This window comes from Thermobia domestica, chromosome 2, assembly GCF_964235325.1.
Source record: "Thermobia domestica chromosome 2, izTheDome1.hap1.1, whole genome shotgun sequence".
NCBI lineage: Eukaryota > Metazoa > Arthropoda > Insecta > Zygentoma > Lepismatidae > Thermobia > Thermobia domestica.
This window is the reverse complement of record NC_137455.1, coordinates 126,629,175-126,650,813: the sequence shown is the minus strand read 5'-3', so window position 1 is coordinate 126,650,813 and position 21,639 is coordinate 126,629,175. Positions and strand designations below refer to the sequence as shown.

Here is a 21,639-nt window from a genome sequence, read left to right as displayed (position 1 = left end):
AAATGCTTGGAAAGTTCTTCAGATTAGTGAAAGATCGAAATGCGTGGAAGCTTCTAAGTTAACTGCTTGTGACTGTCAGTGATGGCACAACATTTATCTTTGTGGCTAGATATCGTTGAGGCCGGAGGCTAAGATGAGCATTTGGACATCCATTTTTTTGTGGAGAAAGTTCTTGTACTTTCTTTCTTAGAAAATAACTATTAACTAAGACAATTGAAGGCACAAAATAGAAAAGATTACATATTCTGAGACAAAAGTATTTATATGGTGGACTTTTTTTTTTTTTCACCCTGCATTGTTGTGCGGTGTTAACGCGTAACGCCTTGGTGTACGTAGGATCTAATGGCATGTCCACATTGCTATAGCTATAAACGTGAAATGTAAACAGAACATTCCTCTTGGCTTTTTTCTTAAGTACATATCGTAAGAGGGGGGGGGGAATAAAATGTTTTGCCGATAATTTAGTACAGAAGGGTGTTTGCCCAAGTCCGACAATGTGATTGTTTGCCCTCGCGCGGAATGAACTTGTCCAATTTTTGCGAGTACAGTTTTGAGGAATGGACTCAAAGGAATCCAAATATCAGAATTATTCCCTATTTTATTTTACTTCCCTCTTTTATTCCCTCTGAGAGTGCTGAGTACCTCCACAAAAGTTGAGAGGTGCATGAGCACGGGAGTATCCCGCGGAGACGCGGCACTTCAAACATTCGTTTCGGTATCCAGTCATGGAAGATCACAAGAAGTATTCCCGTTGATCGATTATCAATGGAAAAGTGTTCTGTGGGATAGCAGAGATCCATATTATTACAGTCGATTAAGGAAAAATTAGGCATGGGAGGAAATTGCCTATGATTGTCGAAAATCGATGGTAGAATGAATGTATGGAATCTTTACTTAGTTTTTAGAACAGAGACAGAAAATAAACATGTGAACGGGAAATAATATATTTTTAAATAAATGTAATAAAATATTTATTTAATTTCATTTATAATTAAATTTCTATTTTTTTTCCATTATTTGTTGAGTATACATTTTTCATTACTGTGAATGAATTGTTTCTTTTTGTCACTTATTATTATTAATTCTGATTGTTGTTAATTGTAATTTTAAAAATTAGTTGCACTCTTTATTGCCCACCAAATCAATAAAATGTAGCTAGCAGCATGCAACTCCATCCACAAAGGAAAAATCAAGCGGGCTGATTGTCTTCATGTTTATGGATTTCCGTAACTTTACAGTACATTGCAACATCATGCAGCAAATTGTGCCGCGCGTCTCATTTTTTGTGCTGGCATTTGTTAAAAGTGAAAAAGCTTTATAGAAATTGTAAGTTTAAGATCTTGTATAATGGGGAGAGAAAAAAAATAGTGATCGCCTTTTACTACCCGGAACTACTGAAACATAAATACATGGAAAATTTAGATTAGAAGGATAGTCATTCTAAATAATAAAATCCCCTGCAACGTCTGTTTTCGCCTTCTCTGACAGTCATCCTTCTTTTATCCAGTTTTTTTTTAATTGGACTAGAAAAAAATCATTTTGAATTAATAGAAAGTTTCGTATGTATAGAAAGAGACTGAATAAAAATAGTGAGAGACTAGTTAAAAGAACAATTGTAGATACTATATCATTGTAGCAGATTAGATTAGATTAGTGGAAAAAGTGCAGTGTTACTACCAATCCATCATTTTGTTTTATTTCAGATAATTGAATAGGGTGGGGGTTACGAGAAGTTTGGCAATAGCAGTTGAAGGATTTCAAAAAAGGAAAATGGGAATCCAAACTCGGTTCCGACTGACTTGTTTTTTAAATTAATAACTTCCAACATGTCAAAACTAATTTCGATAATACCATAAACTGCGTTTTTATGAATTCCCTATATATGCAACTGTAGGTATGGGTTTTAAATGCAGTATGAGCACAAAATTAAAAATTCTCTTAAGTTTTAACTGTGAAGCTGCTAGTTTTCACTAATTCGAAGTATTATTACTTCACTTTTCTACTTCCTAATCACAATAACCTAAATTCTCTTTACATAATTAAGTTCTAGTGTACAGTGTACTTCTTCCGTACCAGTTTCCGAATTTGTATTGTTTAGTGGGAATGTATTTGTACTTCGTAACTTCGTTTACTTCGAGTAACTATTTTTATAGATACTGAGTTGCCAATCATTTCAGTTACTACAAGGAAACAAATGTAACAGTAAAGAACAGGTAAATAAATGTTTCAGGGGAAAAACTACGAGAATTTTACAATATTATTTCGAGAGACTAAATTTACTGAACTTTGTTTGTCTTAATAATCCTAAATAAGTACCCAGCAACCTAGGTCGTATACACCACACAGGCTAAGGAAAAGTAGTAATTGGTGGACTGTAACGTACATTTGACACCAATAACTAAATATGTTCTTCTGTTAAGAATAGTTGGCGTGATTGCAGTTGTAAGAGATGTTTTAAAACTTTATCATAGTTCGATTGAATTTCTTGAACTTTCAAGATTACATAAATTTGGTAACTTAGACACACCAGTACATTACTTATAAACGTCAATTTCGATTGTGAATCTCCTAAACTAGTAACTACGTAAGAAATAATGCAGTTTGACAATGATTTGCTTGTTAAAATTTACGATAGCAACAGTCACTTTTATGTAGGAATACATCCGGGATATTTACTTAATTTCGATTTCGACAGTTTTTAAAAATAGATGAATGTGTATTCTGACTTCCTCGCCCTGTTAGTAACTGTCTTCGTATTTAGTTACGAAGATTGTACAAATTCTGTGATGAATAATTTTCGAGTCCGCGAGATTGAAATAAATAGTGGTCTGAAACATGCGGCGAAAGGTCTGTCAAAAAAGGGGACGGGTGTCCTATTCAGAAAAATATGGAAGCTTTTTCACGAAACTACGAAAGATTAAAAACGTAATGCGTTTACAGTAAAATATAAATTTAACATCGTCATTATTTCATTAATGTGTACGGTGGTTTCCCAGAAACGTGAACTTTTTAACTTGCGATTTTCACAGCCATATGGTTGTACAAAACCACCAATCCATAATATGTTAAAGCAGGTATATTTGGCCATTGGCAAGAACTATGAATAAAGCTTATATGTTCGTTTATTTATTTATTTTTTATTTTTTTCAGTCTCCTGTTAAAGGTTTGAACAATCCATACGATCCACATAACTATGATGATTACTATGCCCATGAGTATGGTGGCTACGGTGATCCTAATGCCAAAGGTGGTCGAGGCGGTCCTCCAATGCGAGGTGGAATGGGAGGTCCTCCGATGTTGGGTGCTCGCGGTGGTGGCTTTGGTGGTAGGCCTGGTCTTGGTGGTCCTGGACCCGGCGGTCCTGGTGGCTTAGGTCTTGGAGGATTGGGAGCAAGAGGCGGCAGTGGATTGCGAGGCGGCCCGTTACCACCGCCGTAAGTATTTAAAAATATATATCCATATTTAAAAATTATATTGAGGTGGTGCCCTAAGTCCTGTAACTAGCTGTTAAGTATTCAATATTGAGTGTAGTCTATATAACTTTCAACAGTAGATAATATTAAACCACTTGTAACGTTTATGCTTGAAATATACAAATAAAATTCTAGTATCCTTTAGATTACCAGTATTGGAAAATTTTATGAGTTTCTACATGTATAATTTGATTCCCGATTTACCGAGGTAATAAAGAAGATATCTACTGTTGACTCAAAATCATTGTTAATCAAAAAGCCGGTAAAAAGATACACTGTCTGCAAAAAGTTTAGGAACAAGAGTGTGTGATGAATTTTGTTGTAAATACGTCATTATTTATTCAACCAAAACAATGTACAATTTCTGGGCATTATATATTACAATACATAAAGAGAAAAACAACAAAAGAAAGGTATATAATGACACAACTAACAGAAGAAAACATTAGATTTCAGTTTCATCGATATGTGCTCCATTAGCTTTGATGACAGCTTGGCATTCTCCGTTCAGCTTTCGCAGGGTTTCTTTGGAAATATCTTTCTAGGCATCCAACAAAGCTTGATACAGCTGTTTCACGTTTGTTGGTCGTGTAGTTGTCGATTTCTGAAGCAGTCTATACAGTTCATCCCAAAGCAGCTCAATCGGATTCAGGTCCGGCGATTGTGGCGGCCAAATCATACTCTTAAACTTCTCTAAGATTTCCATATATTCCTTGCAGAGTTTGGATGTATGCTTTGGGTCATTATCCTGTTGGAATGTAAATCCAGCTCCAACAAGTCGTGTGCCGCAGGGTACCACATGGTTTTAGAGTATTTTCTTGTAGTCGTTTTTGTTCATTTTTCCCTCGACTTCAATTAGATCTCAAACTGAATCGCCCACAAAACATCCCTAGACCATCACCGAACCTCCACCATGTTTGACTGTGGGTTGTACACAAGCAGGCAGCATTTTCTCTTTTCTTTGGAGGAACGAATTGGCGACGTTCGTTTGAAAATAGTTCAAATTTAGATTCGTCCGACCATAAAACCGAATTCCACTGTTCTTCAGTCCAATTGCGATGTGCTCTAGCCCACTGAAAAAGTTTTTTTGTTTTGAGGTCTAAGTAGAGGTTTCTTTACTGCTACACAACCACGAAGTCCTGCGTTTAGAAGACGATTGGTGACAGTTCGAATGCTTACAGGTGTTTTTCGAGTTGCATTCAATTCTGCAGTAATTTCTGGAGCTGTTTTGCGTCTATCACGTTTACTGGTCACAATAATAAACTTATCCTCTTCTTTTGAAGTCGATCGGGGCCTTCCAGAACTATGTCGATCTCCAAATGTCCCCGTTTGTTGGTGGCGATGAATGGCTTCCCACACAACATGGAGTGATACATGTAGTGTTTTTGCAATTTAGCGCATCGTTTCCTTCTCTTTGTGAAGAATTACAATTTGGGCTCTTATTTCATTAGTCAGTCTTTCCTCGACCCATTTTTTCCACGTTTTAGGTGCACTACGTACTCTGAAGTGAAACCTGGAAAATGAAAAATATTTGTAACCATTGAATATAAACCGTACATAAACAACTGAATATCAACAAACAAATGACGCTTTATTCCACATATGAGTGCTGCCATCAATTACTAGATAGCGCTGACTCCAAAAGAACAATACAAATAACTTTTTTGTTACAAGTATTAAATCCAGACTTTGTAACAAGCTTATGATATTGCTCTTATGAACAAAGATAGTCCTTTTCAACATGATAAATACTATTGTTTTAGGTTGTTTAAGGTCAGTAATACTAATACTTTAATACATTAGCATAGAATAGGAAATATATACAAAATATCAATGCATACACTCGTGTTCCTAAACTTTTTGCCGGTAGTGTACATAACCAGTACATTATGAATACAAAAATGCTACATGACAATTATATATATATATATATATATATATATATATATATATATATATATATATATATATATATAAAATATGGTAGTGGGAGCCTGAAAAGTAAACTCGAATCTGTCAAATTCCATCTTTCTCGTATTCTTGCGGTAGATGTAAATCTCTCCTTATTTCCGCCCTTGGTATCAGAATATATAGTTTCGAAAAAGATAGTTCGAAAAAAAAGTGTGAATTTGACAGTTTTTTGCGTTCTGTAAATTACCCAGTTAATACCTGCCAATCGCTGCAGATATTGGTGGTGTTAGCTTTTCAGCTTATTTGTATTAAATTCGTAGACCTTAAATTTGCACGTTTATTCGAAAACTTGACTGAAACGGATTATAGACAGTTTTTGACTCGTTTTTAATAGCATTTTTTTTTAATTAACACGCAAGCACTTATGGAGCATTTATACTTTAGTGTGGAAGGTTTCTTCATTCTATATATAACTAGTATTTAAATTTTCAAGCTCTTTTCAGAAATTGAGACTGTCAAATTTTTAAAATATGCTGTTACAAGTGAAAGATTATAAAAACTACTTTTAATGTTCCATGTTAATATCCTTAAAGCTAAAAGAGGTGGATGAGTAATAAATGAGTAATTGTATATATATATATATATATATATATATATATATATATATATATATATATATATATATAAAAATTGTGCTCTCACCAGGAGTGTATTCCGGGACCACGTGCACAAGACACACGCGGTAGGCGCTAGACTAACGATGAGGGCTGTGAATCGAGAAAGTACTAGAGTATTTCATTGTTGTTGCAGCACATCATGCAATTTTTTCTGGACATAAGTTTGTTACGGGACTATGGGTTAGTTTTGACCGTTTTAAATATATATATATATATTTTTTTTCTGTGTTCATCCAGAGCTCCTAGCCGAAGCATGCCTGCAAGAGGAAATTTCAGCAGCGGAAGATCAGGCTTTGGTGGTGGTGGTAGAAGTAAGTGGATTTTCTATTCGTAGTATAGTAATCGTATTAGTTCTATTCTGGTCATTGTGTTCATATTTATATAATAGGTTAACCAACTGCTTTGAAAGACTATTTTTCATGTATGGATATTCAGTAATTTTATATCAGGACAATAGTTAATTCTTTTTCTGGCTGTAAAAATAGTAGTGGAGAGTTAAAATGTTATTCTCAGCCCTAAGGTGTTTTATATATATTTATATATGTAATATATGTAATTTGAAACTTGATTAATTTGTATTAAAGCCTCGTTAGAAGCGTGGCAAAAAGCACAATACCATCTATGTGAATTACACAAAACCTTTCAGCATGGGAGAAGCGGAGAATGGCATACTATGTTGTTTATAACATACTAATCTTCAATACTGATTTGGTACTAAGCAGATCGGCTTTCTTATAAGATACTTCTCAGTAGTGGGAAGAGACGTTTAATTTACATACTTTTGTTTCTGCAGTGTACGATTCTATGTAAGTTTCGTTTATAACTTTTCCCGTAAATTTGATATTCACTGGGAGAATGTGATTAAAGACAGACAAAAATTAGATCGGGTTGCGGATATGAATTCCTACAATGAAATTCTAGTGAAGTGCCAAACATTACTGAATCTCCATGTCAATTTCAGATATATGATTAAGAGCTTGCATTTAGTAGAACGAGTTAATCATTTAAAAGATGTTTAATAATCTTTGATCATAAACGTATAAAGTACAGATCTTAGAATTTGGAGATTTTAGTACTTGTATGTTGGAACATTTGTGTTAACGAGTTAAATATTATTTCTCTAGGCGCAAATGGTTTGATGAACAATCTTCCAATGAGCATGGGACCAGGGAATTCAGGTGGTCAAGGCTTGCTTGGTGGAAAGGGTTCCTCTCAGGTTACAATTCCTAAAGATGTAAGGAACATTTAATCATTTTTCTTGCAATATATTCAGTAGGTCGGATAGAGTTTAAATTATGAGAACAAAACTTGAATTGTAGTGTAGCTTTCATCATACGTTTTTCACAACACTTGTAATTTTTTTATTATTTTTTTTTCCTCAGATGTACGAAATGGTAGTTTACATGGTTTCATATAATATAATAGGGTTGCCTACAAAACAGCCCTTTCAATATAAGCAGATATACTTTCCCAGACATTACTTACGGACATTTTTCGAAATAAGACAATTTTAACTCAGTTCATCAACTGTTAATCACTTGTTAACAATTTTCTTGTTCCTTCTGTAATTTTGCACTTAGTAACCAATTTGTCGTGATGCTATATTAAGTTTTAACGTACGAAAATACATTAGCCATTAAAAAAATATAAAGTAAGCACAACATAAGTAATGTCGAATTATTCTAGTTACCAGATAAAACTTTAGATACAGGAACTCAATGGTTGTATTGATACCGTACTTACATTTGGCACAGGGAGGACAATTTTCATTCACTGTGGGATTTCATGTAGCTTGGATCCCACGTTAAGCTGTAGCTCCATGTGTCGTATACAAACTCGTGCTGAAAAGAGACATCAGCAAACGTATCTGGTTTGTCAAGAAGCTTCACAAATTTATTGCTGTCAGTTTATAATTATTTAAATAGGTTTTTGGGTGGCTAATGTGTTTTTTTTTCTTCCTGTGCAGTTGGCAGGGGCTATTATTGGTAAGGGTGGAGCAAGAATTCGAAAGATACGTTCCGATTCAGGAGCTGGCATTACTATTGAGGAGCCTCTTCCAGGGTCTAATGATAGGGTTATAACTATTTCTGGGACACCAAATCAAATACAGATGGCACAATATCTGCTTCAGCAAAGGTAAGTGAAATTAACTTTAATTTGAATACGGAATCATGGCAGTTGATTCAGTGTATTAACTTCATAACCATTAATATTTTTATATTGATACGTCTATAGAATATTAATTTCAAGTACTTATAAATCGGTGACGTATTTAAGACTGATCTTATTTTCCTTTGTAGAGATGACTTTTTTTTCTTGTCCTAATTTCACAGTCGTTTCTTTAAATTATATTAAGTATTAGCTTTATTATAAACAGTTACATCTTTTGAATATTCTGGTATTAATTCCTAAGGTTTGAATTTGACCTTTCAAATGTATGCGTTTTTGTAACCAGTGCTTGATCGAAAATGGGAAGTCAACTTCCAATTCTCGTTTAGTTAAGCTATTTATCTGAATTATCGCAGGCTCGTAAATTTGGACGAGAGCTGCGTGGAATTGTTGCTAGTTTTGAGTCTCACTTTTCCCCGTAATATGCGCTAGGAAAATTACTTTATCGGTGACTAAGTAGCACACTATCACGTACCAAACTTTGTAGTTACAACTTCTAAATATACGGCAGAATTTGACATAGACCTAAATACTGTATCGTTCTACATTTGCAGTAATCGGAGGTGGACTTCATATATAGGCGCACATTATTCTGTTAATTGGAAAGCAATTTTATGCACGAGATTTTCACCGTATGAGACTACTAACTTAAAACTGTAATGCACACATTTACGTTAGTCTTGGCAACATGATTCATTGAAACTGCTAAACATAAAATTTTCGTATAATCTGTTGATATTAGTCAAGCCTAGAGTAACGGTACTGATACAGTGTAATTCATTTTTATTTCTTTTCTGTGGGGAAGTTTTCCAGTAAAAGAAAAGTAATAGGGTAATACCCGAAGATTTTTTTTTTCTCGCCAAGAGAGACTTATTTAGCGCTCTCGTTAATGTAGAAGTTTGTCAAAATTGGGATTTGACTATTGATGTATGTACACTATAAAAGCAAGACACTTCAATGTCAGTCACGCTTGAGATTATTCAGTCAGGGTAATAGTTGTAACTAGCGTGCAGGCAGTTTGCAGACTAGCCGAAGGCTTGCAGGAAGGAACTAGTTTAATTTATATGATCTGTTCGCGAAGTTCGTCTATATGGCAACTAGAGTTAAAAAGAAAAAAATAAACTATAAAGTAAAGTGTCTATCGATTTATTTTCGCCTATTTGCAAAATTAGTTAAGTAATTTAATTATGTGAATCTGCATAGTGGCCATAACGCAGTTCTATTTTCACCTTTTTTTTTTTTTTAATTCTGATAAATGATCAGGTTTCTTTTCTATTCTGTTCTGATAAAATATCTTTCACATTTCACATGCATAGAAATAAACAATAGAAAACAATTCCAAGGAAAGTATAATTTCGCAAATATCTAGAATTGGCGAATTTCTGTGGTAATCATTTTTCAAACATGAAGTTTAATTCATTGAATTACATTCAAACTTTGTACAATAAGTTTAACGTAAATTTGAGTTATTGAATGTTTGTGTATGTCTGGTTTATGCGTGCGTGTGTGCATATGGTGTTGGTATAGATGGTCTGTGTATGTAGAAATTTGCCGTTGGAAGAAGCTAAGAAGACACATGGCACCATACTAACCTCGGCTACTGTTGTGTGGAAGACTAGTGATTTTGTTGTTCTTTATGTGAGAAACAAGGAATCACTAATCCTCCTACAAAGGTAGCTGCATGCTTCAAGTTCAACGTCTGAAGCTTTTGTGGACGGCTTGCTAATTCTCGTCTAGCACTATATCACTAGTTGGGATTGGAGTGGTTTTTGTACTACTTACTTTAGTGTATTGTTGCAGAAGTTATATAATGTAGGGTATTTAATACTTCGTTTTAAATAGTTGGACATTTTTCGTAGCGCAGTGCACAAAATATGGTTTAGAGGTACTAAGTTGGTACATTTACTGTTCTTATAAATTTTTTCACTCGTATCTGGTTTTCAAACGTTAACCTACCGGAAATTGAAGTAGTTATATCAAGTCTTCATCGTTAAATGTGGCCAAACCCATTTATGAGTTATATGTAAACGAAAACAATTTTACCTAAAACAGGAAAATTAGAAATTAATTGTAGAATGTAATTTCAGGTGTTTCGCTTTATGAAATATTTGATCTTCAATTGATGTTTCGGGAACATACGTTCAAACTTGATGTAAATTAATGGACTGTGAAGTACCAATTTTTGTGCCACTTAATTTTTGCATGAGAGGAATGAACTGGACTAAAACAGCAAGCAACATCGATATATATTTCCTTAGGGGTATTTCTTCTCTGGTTCAAAGCTAGTTTTCGTAGTCAGATAATTTTATGGGTATTGTTTTTAACACGGTCATATTTTAGTACATAAACGAGGAATATTTAGTCACTTTCATTCAGGAAAACCAGTTCAATATTCACAATTGATAGTAGTGATCGACCTAAATGTATAAAAGCATTAACTATAGTAGTATTGTCCTTATAAATGAAATATATAATCGTATTTCTCAAAAGAATAAGAGCTTAAAACAGGAGTCGAAAGTAATATATATTTGCCAAGACCACTCATTTCATTCATTAAATAGTCGACAAAGTCAGTACAGGAGGAAAAAGTCGTAAATGATAGCTGATGTGAACGGATAAAACTTAACTGCTAACATTAGTTCTCAGACACTTTTTTCTTATTTCCATTTTCAAACAATACTTGAGGTTTTCAACATTACGAGAAACTTCCTCATTGTAGACATTATGTCGGAATCTTAACCTTTACCAAGAGTAGAAATACTCTTAAATTAAAAATAGTTTATTTGAACTGTAGAATGTGAGATAGATGTATTTTGTAGTAGTTACTATTAATTGACGCTTGGCATTAGTAGTCAGTTTTGGCATGTAAATTGAATTGTGTAATGGCAAGTATAAACAATAATAACACAGGTACTCTCAAGTACTTCAAGATTTGCAGGTTTTCAAACAAGTTCATTCCTTAAATGCAACAGGTTTATTTTGTTAATGTTGGGGAATCTAACAATTTTTTCTTGACTAACAAGTACTAACGTTCTCCTTATTTTCAAAAATGTAATTAATCAGTGTAACTAAGATCGTAGCTTCCAATTTTATCAAAATTCTTGTGCATTTATTACTTGTAAAATTCTACTTACTTTGACACCTGTTCGAAAGTTTGTAATGACATTATCTTGTATTACTTTAATTGTAGTAGTGAAGTATTGGAAATTACTGGAATTATATATTTGAGATGTACTTTGAATGCGAAAAAACACATATGGTTACTTATTTTTTCTGTAAATTACGTGTAACTCAGCTTTACTGTAAAAACAGCTTTGAAGAGGAGGATAATTTAGCATATTTAAAATATACATTAAGCGCAGATTGCAGAACTATTTACTTTTTGCAAATAGAATAAAGATTACTAAAATATGAGAATTTCTTGCTTACGGGGTATTAAGTGTCTAAGAGGAGCACTTATTACGATGCTTGCGTTAAGAAATGAATTAGGAATAACGAAATAGTAACTTAGGATGTAAATGACATTGTCACATCTGTGTCTGCGTTGTGTAGCCAAGAGACTTGAATGCAGAGTAAAGAACTAATCTCAAGTAAAACATAATTCAATCTGAAGACTCGAATAGTTTTTTAAAACACTTTGTGCCAGTTATGTGAAGATGTTAATGCATGAAGTAAGAAATTTGTGGAAGTTAACGTAACCAGTTTTCTTTGAACTTGATTAATTATAAAGAAATAGTTCATGGGTTTTAGTTTAGTTCTTTCGTTTTGTGCATCTAGATGATATAGCAGATATTATGGCTAACAGCTGACACCCTAGCTGTTTTTTAAATTCTGTAATTTGTGGTAGTTTATTTTGAAGATATTCTAACAGTTATGTATACATTTAACTATTAATGTGCATTTTTCAGTATGACATGAATTATTGTTAGAAAGTTTATCTGTAATGTGTGTATCAGTTACATAAAAGAATTACTGATCAGTACCATAATAATTTGTATATAATATTTAGTTCATTTTTCTTTCCTAAAATGCAGTTCCATTTTGAAGTCCTGTTGTTATTGTACAAGTTTGAATATCTCAAAGTAGATTTCGTAATGGAAAACATGTCACCGAAATATTTTCTCGGCTTAAAAATCACTTATATGTAAAATCAGAAATAAATGGGTTTACTGGATGTTGCAAGACTCCAATCATAGAATATAGTTGAGTTATCTTGGATTGTATTCTTTCTCCAGTTCCTTGTTCATATGTCTTAATACTCAGTTATGAAAAAAGTATTTCTTTGGGGTATATGTAAACTATATGGCAGCCGAATTGGCAGTTGGCGTGAGCCAGTGAGCGCTTGCCATATTGCCAAACCACTGGTGAGAAATAAACATCTACTGTTACTATGACACCCCAACAAGGCTTTTAGTCTCTTAAGAACACACACTAATGCCAACATATTGTACATGTTGTAAATGACCTTGAATGACAGTTGAATTCGTATACTGTATCCAGTCGAATATAGTGTCGACTCTGAATATTTGCTTATTATGCGGATACATGCACCCCTTCTGAGACGACTACTGAAAACCTACGCAGTTATCAGTAAAACGGCTCATTACTGGCTTCAAAATCAGATTTGTTAGATATTTACCGGTAGTGCATCTATCCACGTGGAAAATGCTATGGTTAAACTTACATTCATTGTTACGAACTGATAAGCAATTAATAGAAATGTACATTAACAAAATGATGTAATGTTATTCTTACAGGTTATGTAGGTTTTTAATCAGGCCATTACCATTTATTTTCCTTTGAAAAGCCCTGTACTCTTGTATACAGTTGGAATTGGAGGGGCACGCTAGCTCAATGGCATGTATACCTCTGGAGTAGTGCATGGGGTCCCCGGGTTCAATCCTCAGCCAAGTTCGTGGTACGGCATAGTGCCCGTGGGTTTTCTTGGTTTCTTTCCTCGCATTTTCATTCCACCAATTATTCCATTTGTTTCCTTTAATCATCAGTCTTGTTTAGCCTAAAGGGGCATAATGGTGGGACCTTAATTTCATTTCATTCATTTTTCGCTTGGAATTACATAAGTTTGGATTTTCTTATACCAATTGAGATCGTAATTTAGAGCCAAACTGTATTTCTTAGGTACAATTGTTAGTTGGACCTTCTAAAGGAAGTTGGGTGACAGATTTTTGTACAAGACTATAAGAATCAAGTACTAAGCTAGAAAAACTAACTGAAGGAAAAATTAAAAAGCATATACTGATTTCAACCACTTATACCAAAAACACTTTATGCGATTTATGGTCCCTCACTAGTGTTAGGCCTACATATATTAAGCTTCGAGTAAATTCGAATAAGTACGGTATTTAAAATGTACAACGTGTGGCACGTAATCTACTTTTAGTATTAGAAATATAGTACGTTCCGAGCTCCGTGCATTCCACATACGATCTTACAGAACTAAAATCTTATGTTTTACAGGACCAACGTACTTCATCTTGTGGTACGTCATAGTTTTAGTAGAAATACATTACGTTCCAGTCCTTCTGAAAATTGAACATAGGACCTTACAGAACTGATTTCGTTACCTTTTGGCAGAATCCTCACTGTTGTAATAAATTCAGTTTGTGATACAACGGAAGGCTCGTTTTTTTTCTTTCTTTTTTTTTTTCTGATCACATGCTATCCATATAAATTTATAGTAAACAGTGTTAGTGTTATTTTGTTTTTCTCTTCTTTCCTACCAGTCTCATCATTCTGGTAATTCTTCAGTATGCCTAATCATTCACAGCAGTGATCATTCGTAGACTGTAGCTTACATGTCATACATAATTTTATTACTGTTTTAAATTCTCAAACAGTATGTGAAAAATATTCACATGTAAGTCTTTATTTCGCAGCGTTCCTGAAATCCAATGACGACTTCTCAGGTGCTATGTTGCAGTTTGCTGCAATATCTATAATTTTGGAATTTTTACTTTTTTAATGGTTGGTGTCGTCTCTACCCTCGTGAGCTGTAGTTGATGTTTACGAGTTTTGAAACTCAGAATGCTGGTATTTAATAATATCAATGTTTTATTAAAGTAGCAACATTTCGATCGATTTAAAGTATTCTGACATCTGAATTTTGGACTGATACGAACAATGTATATTGAGAAAGTGGAACTTATTAATGTCGACATTTACTAACTTCCATAATACAGTGGCCATAATAACTTTAACCAAAATACGAAAAACTTCTGTAAAATACGAACGTTGTTATTCAGTGAAATCAAAACATTCTCGTGTACCCAATTTTCGCCAAAGCCTCTCACCGCTGCCAACGTCACGAAAAGCAAGCTGATGGGTTAGTTCAGATGCAGCGCTTTCGCCTATGCAGTTTGGTATACTTAGAACAGTTCTGTTAGGATTAAGTAATCAGATATAATTTTTAATATGGTAAAGGTGAAACAATCCTACAATCGATTGGAAAATGCCTCTTAATCTGTATTTCTATTCTTCGTAGTATTATACTACTCTTGTAAAAGTGAAAACCTTACAGTATCAGTTAACATATTCAATGACTAGTCGAAAGTTTGCAGTATTTCAGTCACGTTATGCGTCGAATAAATAAAAAGCCTACATAGACAAAAGTTGCACAGTCCGAAGATATCTTCCGGCCGGTTCCTAGATACTAGCTCCTGTCCAAGGTGTAGAATTACTTACAGAAACTTCCTTTCTTGAAACGACAAGCGGTATGGATGGAGCTATGAATTGGAACGACTAATAATGCGAGTGGCATCATACTATTTTCCCCAAATTCCTAGAGTTTATTCGAGCTCAATAAAGTGGAGATTGTGCGTTCTTCTGCTGCAGAATGACCCACTTTCTGTTTACATTGTAGGGTATTAGTTTGACCACCCGGAACAGACTTGTAGCGAATTATTACCTCATAACTTTCCTATCGTGGCTCGAAAGTGAAGCGAACGAACTGGTGTTGATTTCGTCCGTACTACCCGGAACGGCTTATATGCGTACACTAGCGGGTATCCTATTACTTCCTTGTATTCAAATTTATTTCCTGAGGATTAATTTGAACATACAACTGCTTTGGCGCTATATATTAGAGACTACCCTTTGGCCAGCTGAAGGCTTCGGCCCCCAGATCCCCAAGTTTGCTCGGCCTGCGGCCTTGCATCTCATATGTATCAGCCTTTCCCTTAATTTTTTGCTTAATCACTCGCAATTTATTTTTACAGTAGCTTTTAAGTCATTCACAATGTAGTGACATTGTATGATGATTATGTTGGATTCTCATTTTCTGATGTTACGGTTCGTTATTTCTAGTTTTCAGAAAAGAAATTCGGAATTGTTCAACCAGACCTCGTGCATACTGTCAAGTTTGATTTCTTTTCTTATAACTTGGTAGTATTTCCACACCACCTCCATGGGTATTCTGGTATAGGCATAGTCTTCCTTTAATGCTGGATTTTGCTTGGTCATGTCTTTTGTATACTACCAAGTAAAACATAAGTGGTATTCTGCGCAGGTTCCTGTCATACTGCTGGAGTGAAGTTCGAGATGAGTTATATTTGGACAAGCACAGTTTCCTCCCAAATAAGTTTGAAGACATGGATTTCAAGTTTATATTCCAATTCTAAATATCTAAAACATAAGCTTATAGGTTAAAAAGCCTGTTTAAATAACATGGGGAATTTCTTTATACCCCTTTAAACCTCCTAAAAATTAAGTATATTCATTTTTGGCAATTTTCCTGTTGGTTAGTCCCGAGAAACAACAACAGTGCCGAACTTCAACTTTCCACGTCAACCGAAAGTACTAGTTACTTTGTCAATGCGTGAGTTCATGTAGTTTTATATATAGTTAGGATTTGGTCAACCCATTGCCATTGACTCGATGGGTTTATACACTCACCTCTGAGGGTTATGATTCTATTCCAACACGATAATGTCCGTGGATTTTTGGACATTATCGTAAAAGAAAAGATCCACTAAAACAATCTTTCTGTGGATTAAGCATATTAAGTTTCTATTAAGCACTTCAATTGCACTACATATTATAAGGTCCATCTAATCCTGAAGCTGTGAATGTAGATATCAAACGTTGAAAATCTAGAAAATTTTCAAATTAATAGAAAAACCTTTATATTAAGTCAGAGAACTGTCCTCGAACTACGTCAAACAAGGGCGTGAACACACCACAGCGGCCAGTTTGTGTTGCTACTTCAAAATTTCCGTATCTCAGCGCAGCTCAAGTTGAACGAGGACAACTGTTACAACGTACCTACCAACGCGCCGTATCGTGAGTCCCGCATCGGACGTTTTTCAATTGTTATGCGATCAGTAAAGGTGATCTTTGTAAACCTTTTGACCGTGAAATTGTTAAATTTTGAATGTAAAAACTGAAAAGGCTGTGAATTCGACCGAGCGAATTTAAATTTGGAGTTTGCACTTATTCGGAGGTTTTAGATTTGATCATTTGGGTTCGATATCCTGATCAGTTTTTTTCCAGTTTTTACTGCCATTAGGAAATATCGGGATTGTACCTGTATATCAATATACATGCATACCCTGGCTGACATCTATCCAAATTTTCGTTGTTGATAGTGTCCTTTCTACTGTACCTGAAATTGTAATAAATGGATCGGTATTTGTTAAATGAATATCACGTACTATGTTAACTATCATTATTAATGTTTTCTGTGTAGATAAAGTTATCATGTACTTGTGTATTTTTTTTTCTTATTTGTGAATGTTTCTACTCTAAATAAGTCATATCTACAGACTCCAAAAGGCAGAATAAAAATTTTGACAGCCTTTTTAACGAATGCCGATTCGAATATACTTGCCTACATGTATTTGACTGCAATTTTCATATTTGGAAAGTTTATAGATTTGCACTAATTATGATGAGAAATAGGTGCAATTAGAATAAAATATCCTATTGAGGCAGAGAAGAATCGCTGATTTTAATAATTGAGTATGCAAGTATTGTTTTAGGAGCAACTATTCTAAACTGAAATGGCATTTCGTTATGCACATTATTGTATGTTATGATAGTTCTTTCAAGTTTAGACAGACATAAACCTGCACAACATAAAAACTGATGTATATTGGCTTTTCATAGTTTTAGTATATAATTTTCATGTTACGATATGAAATTGTCAGCGTAGTTCGTCCAGTTCGATCAGAAGAAAGGAAAGATGAATACTCACTATTATAAAAGAAGTATATAGCTACTAATTTCAATAGCTAGAATATCATTCCATCGTATATTTTATTCAGAATGTAGTGGTTGTTTCCGGTACATAGTAACTTTTCATAAGCGATGGTAGCGTTGTCTAGCGCGAAGTCAGTATGAACGATTTTGTAAATTCATGCGATCCCAGTTCATCCGTGATGTGCCGAGTGTTGAATGCTACCTAAGATGGATATAATGATGCTTTGCAATGCGAAAGGTTATGGTTCCGCAGTAAAGGTGTACTGGGAGCATGAATTTACTGTGCCCCAAAAAATTACATTGTATGCACTAAGAGGCCGGAAGGGCAAGGAGTATAGCGATTTCTGCAGGCCAGAAACATCTGTCCTGCTAGGAACCGTACACCATATTATCCGGAAATTGCAAATTTCTGTCACGGGAAAGAACCTAGGTACATAGGGAATATATTACAAACTTATTGGATCATTCCCAAAAAGAGTTTACACCGTAATTGTGGTTGAAGCATCGTAAAAAAGTGTTCAGAGACTTGCAGAAATACACTACAAAAGTCACAAATTGTAGGAGACTATACGAGCACCATGTTGTCCTGGGCTAGGCATGTCTGTATCTCAACGACCAGACAGCTTGTACCAATTTTCTATAGGGAACGAGGTGTTAGACATCCAAATGTGGTACTGTTAATGTAGGGAGAAGTCGGGAAGGGATTAAAGATTCCTGCTGTTTGTTGTAGGAATAGTCTATCCAAAAATGCTAAGGTAAATTCAAATTATCAGATTAACGTCACACTAATTTATCACATTTCTCTGTATGGGAGAGGGACAAATCGGGTATGGCTGCAACACTAGATATCCAGCCATACGTCTCATTCGATGGTCCTCTCCCTTCAACAGATGACAAAATATTGGATCCGTGCTACTCTTCACCCACCATCCGTTGAATGTTCAAATTCTTCACTCACGAACTTCTGTGCTTTCGACTTCCTCAGACGGGGCGTGGCAAAGCGAAGACCCTGCACCATGGACACCCTATTGGAAGTCCATAAAGGGGAGTAGTTATAACTGGATCTTGCCAGCTTCCTGCAATAAAAATTTCGATTCCTGCATTAGCCAGAATACCAGACCATCAAATAGGTCGTCATTGATGGAGGTAACGTGGAATTTCCTAGTAGGGTCATTTCGAAACAGTGAGTATAAATTGGAAACAACCTCTGTATATTGGCATATTCGTGCAGTTACTAGCATTTTCTAAAGTTTGCAGTTACTCTTTATCGTCTTTGATACATTTTGTAATACTTTAGTTTGATTTTAAAATACCTAGGTGGAATATTACTTACATATAAATAGTAATTAATCGCTTTTTTCCCTTACAGTGTCCGTGAAAATGCAGGCAGAAGATTTTGAACAAATGGGTATACTTCACCGAATTCCATCGTGAATCCACAACATCTGTGATTCTTTCACCTATTGATGTGATGTTTTTATATTCGAGGAAGAGGAATTATCAGACTAGGAATAATGTGTTGTATATTAAGAATTAGTGGTACTCTTTTGTTTTATGTAATGGGATTTAAAAGCCACTTACTCCAAGGCATATACGTTCTATAGGTGTTTACTCGTTCAGTTGAGTACGGTTATATAGTTTTAAGAATGAAAAGCACTTTGAATTTAGTAAGTTCATTATTTTTATGAATTATCGTAGAAGGGTGGATGTGTATGTATATACTTGCTACTGACAGTAACCAAAAAGCAGTTTCCTGTTAAGTTTAGGTGCTCTGTTTTGTAACAGAACTCTGTACCTGAATATGGATTGCAAACATCACATCAAAATGGTGTCATGCCATGGAATGTTCAAGTGGCGAGGATTTCAATACCTGTTATTATTCTTAACGTATATATTTGTCCTGTTTTTACTCTTGTTTTGACTTTAAAGTAAATATATAAAATGAAGGCCATTGTAAGACAATACACATTATAATGTAAGTGTAATTTTATGTATGAACTAAGAAGTCAGTACATACTTGTAATGTCATTATTTTATGTTCGTACAGTTATTTTCTGTTCTTTCAGATCTTAGTTGTTAATGTTCATGCATATTTCGTGTAGAATGTGTGCTTACTTCTGTTACATATGCCTAGAGTGCCCTTCTTGTGTGTGTGCTGGCTCATGTAAAACAATAATTTAAAGAAATAATGGACGCTAATGTTTTTAAAAATTTGTATTCCATAAGTAAAAATCAGGGAACACAAACAGTACAAAATACTGTAGTCGTACAGAAATTAATTTTTCATTATTGTTATGTATGTTACAAAGGAAAAGGGAAAAATTGGTTTCTTATGTTCGCGTGTTTTTCTTTTATGCACCCTGGATATTGGAGGAGCGGTCATTAGTTGCATTGTATCGATATAAGAAAATGTTCGAGATCGAAATTTTTGTATTTTTGTAAGGAAATTTCAAGTTGCATTGTTTATGCTGGGTAATTCATATAGGATGGTACTTTTTTTTTTCTAATATTTTGTCTTGTATTTGTTGCTGAATTTGAGTCGTGAAAAATGTAGAAAAGATTAATCAACGCACAAAATGGAATCAGTATGCAGCGTGGAAAGTTGCTTTTAACATTGAATCGGTCTCTCAATATCCTGTTTGAAAACTTAATAATTCTCTGTGGCAACAACATATATTTTAATATATAACCCTTAAGAAATCGTGTTGTAAGGTATTGTGATTATTTATAAAATTCGTGCATTAAATATATACACATTTGTAAATTCAAATTTCTTCTATCCAGTGGTGCTTGTATACTGTTCAATTACCATAAAAGGAATAGCGAAGACCATTTCCAGCTTCATAAATGTATTTACTTCAAAAATAATTTGAATAAATCCTTAAATTGTAATTTGTTGTATAATTTCATACATACCTATAAAACAGGACACACTAAAAACATGAAATACAGATTGTTGGCAAAATAAATTAATCTTAAAGCAAAAGCATATATGATAAACCTTGAAATAATTACCTTTATTTTGCGTTCTCTCTCTCTCAAATAGTTTTCCGGTTACAACAGTAAACTTACTGTGGCACACAAGTTCCAGTTCATTTGTTTCATCTTTTCCTATTGGTCATGTTTTGAAGAGAATTGCTGCGTCACTTTCATAACTGAATTTCCAGAGAACAATTTCTAATTACTTCAATTTTTACCACGAGAGATCCAAGAGTTCTTTGTTACACACAGGGGTTCATCTAAATATAAGGTTATTTGAAACTTTACTGTACTTCGGAAGTGTATTCAATGAAATGATCGGAGGTTTTGGTATACTTCTTGGGTAAGCTTGTAACATCATCACGTTAAGTTACAAATATTAATTCAGGTTTATAGGTACAATCAAACAATAACATAAGCATCAAAATACGCACGATTTGAAGAAAGAAAAAAAAAGTTTTGGTGAAATCCTACCTTTGTGCGTGTTAGTGTTATTACAAATGATCTTTCCGAGTACAAACCTGAACAAATCTTGGTGAAAGATATCAATAAACGAGATAAATTATTGTTAAGGGAGAAATCATACCACTTTTATTTGTGTAAGGGTAGTTTGAAATAGATTTTATGAAACAATATTTTTTTTTTTTAAATCAGTAATAAGTGACGATCCCGAGTTCCCAAAATACTATAGTAACAAACATATTTCAGAAATTAATTTTCAGCTATTATAAATAAACTGAAATCCGAAACGTACGATTTGAAAAGATAGGTATTATTTACCATGATATACCTAAAACTTACAGAACACCATGTTCTTTTGCAATAACTTGTCGTTGTGGAAAAACTTTAATAATACCATGCACACTACAAATGTAAACTATTGAGGTTCCTCTTCCATAGTCATTTGTCTTTATCTCAGAGTAAGATACCCAACATTTACTTCACCGTGTTGTACAAGGGTTGTTACAAAAGTTCTAAGCCTACCTATGAACGAAGTAGTAGGGAATTTATGGATGGTGTAACTTTCCAACAGAACCCTGACAGTTAACACATTTTGCCCATGAATAAGTGCGTCCGTGTAAAATTTCCTGTATGGCATACACGAGGTCATCAGTGTCAAAACTAGTACCTTCCAGCTTCTTTTTGAGCTTTCGGAAGATGTCAGAAGGTGCCAAATAAGAATAAGGTGGTTGGGGCCATTCATAGCCGTAATT

At 34.2% G+C, this 21,639-nt stretch overlaps 1 protein-coding gene across 4 annotated transcripts in view; it reads left to right on the top strand.

Moving 5' to 3' along the window:
* Window positions 1–20,338, top strand: part of HnRNP-K (Heterogeneous nuclear ribonucleoprotein K) — a 148,293-nt gene extending 127,955 nt beyond the window's left edge. For all 4 annotated transcript variants that reach the window (XM_081745811.1, XM_081745812.1, XM_081745816.1 and 1 more), the window contains 5 exons: window positions 3,151–3,434; window positions 6,299–6,372; window positions 7,186–7,295; window positions 8,028–8,197; window positions 18,816–20,338. In XM_081745811.1, coding sequence (XP_081601937.1) covers window positions 3,151–3,434; window positions 6,299–6,372; window positions 7,186–7,295; window positions 8,028–8,197; window positions 18,816–18,846 — 669 coding nt within the window. In that variant the 3' untranslated portion in view covers window positions 18,847–20,338. The remainder of the gene's footprint in view (window positions 1–3,150; window positions 3,435–6,298; window positions 6,373–7,185; window positions 7,296–8,027; window positions 8,198–18,815) is intronic.
* Window positions 20,339–21,639: the final 1,301 nt, after the last annotated feature.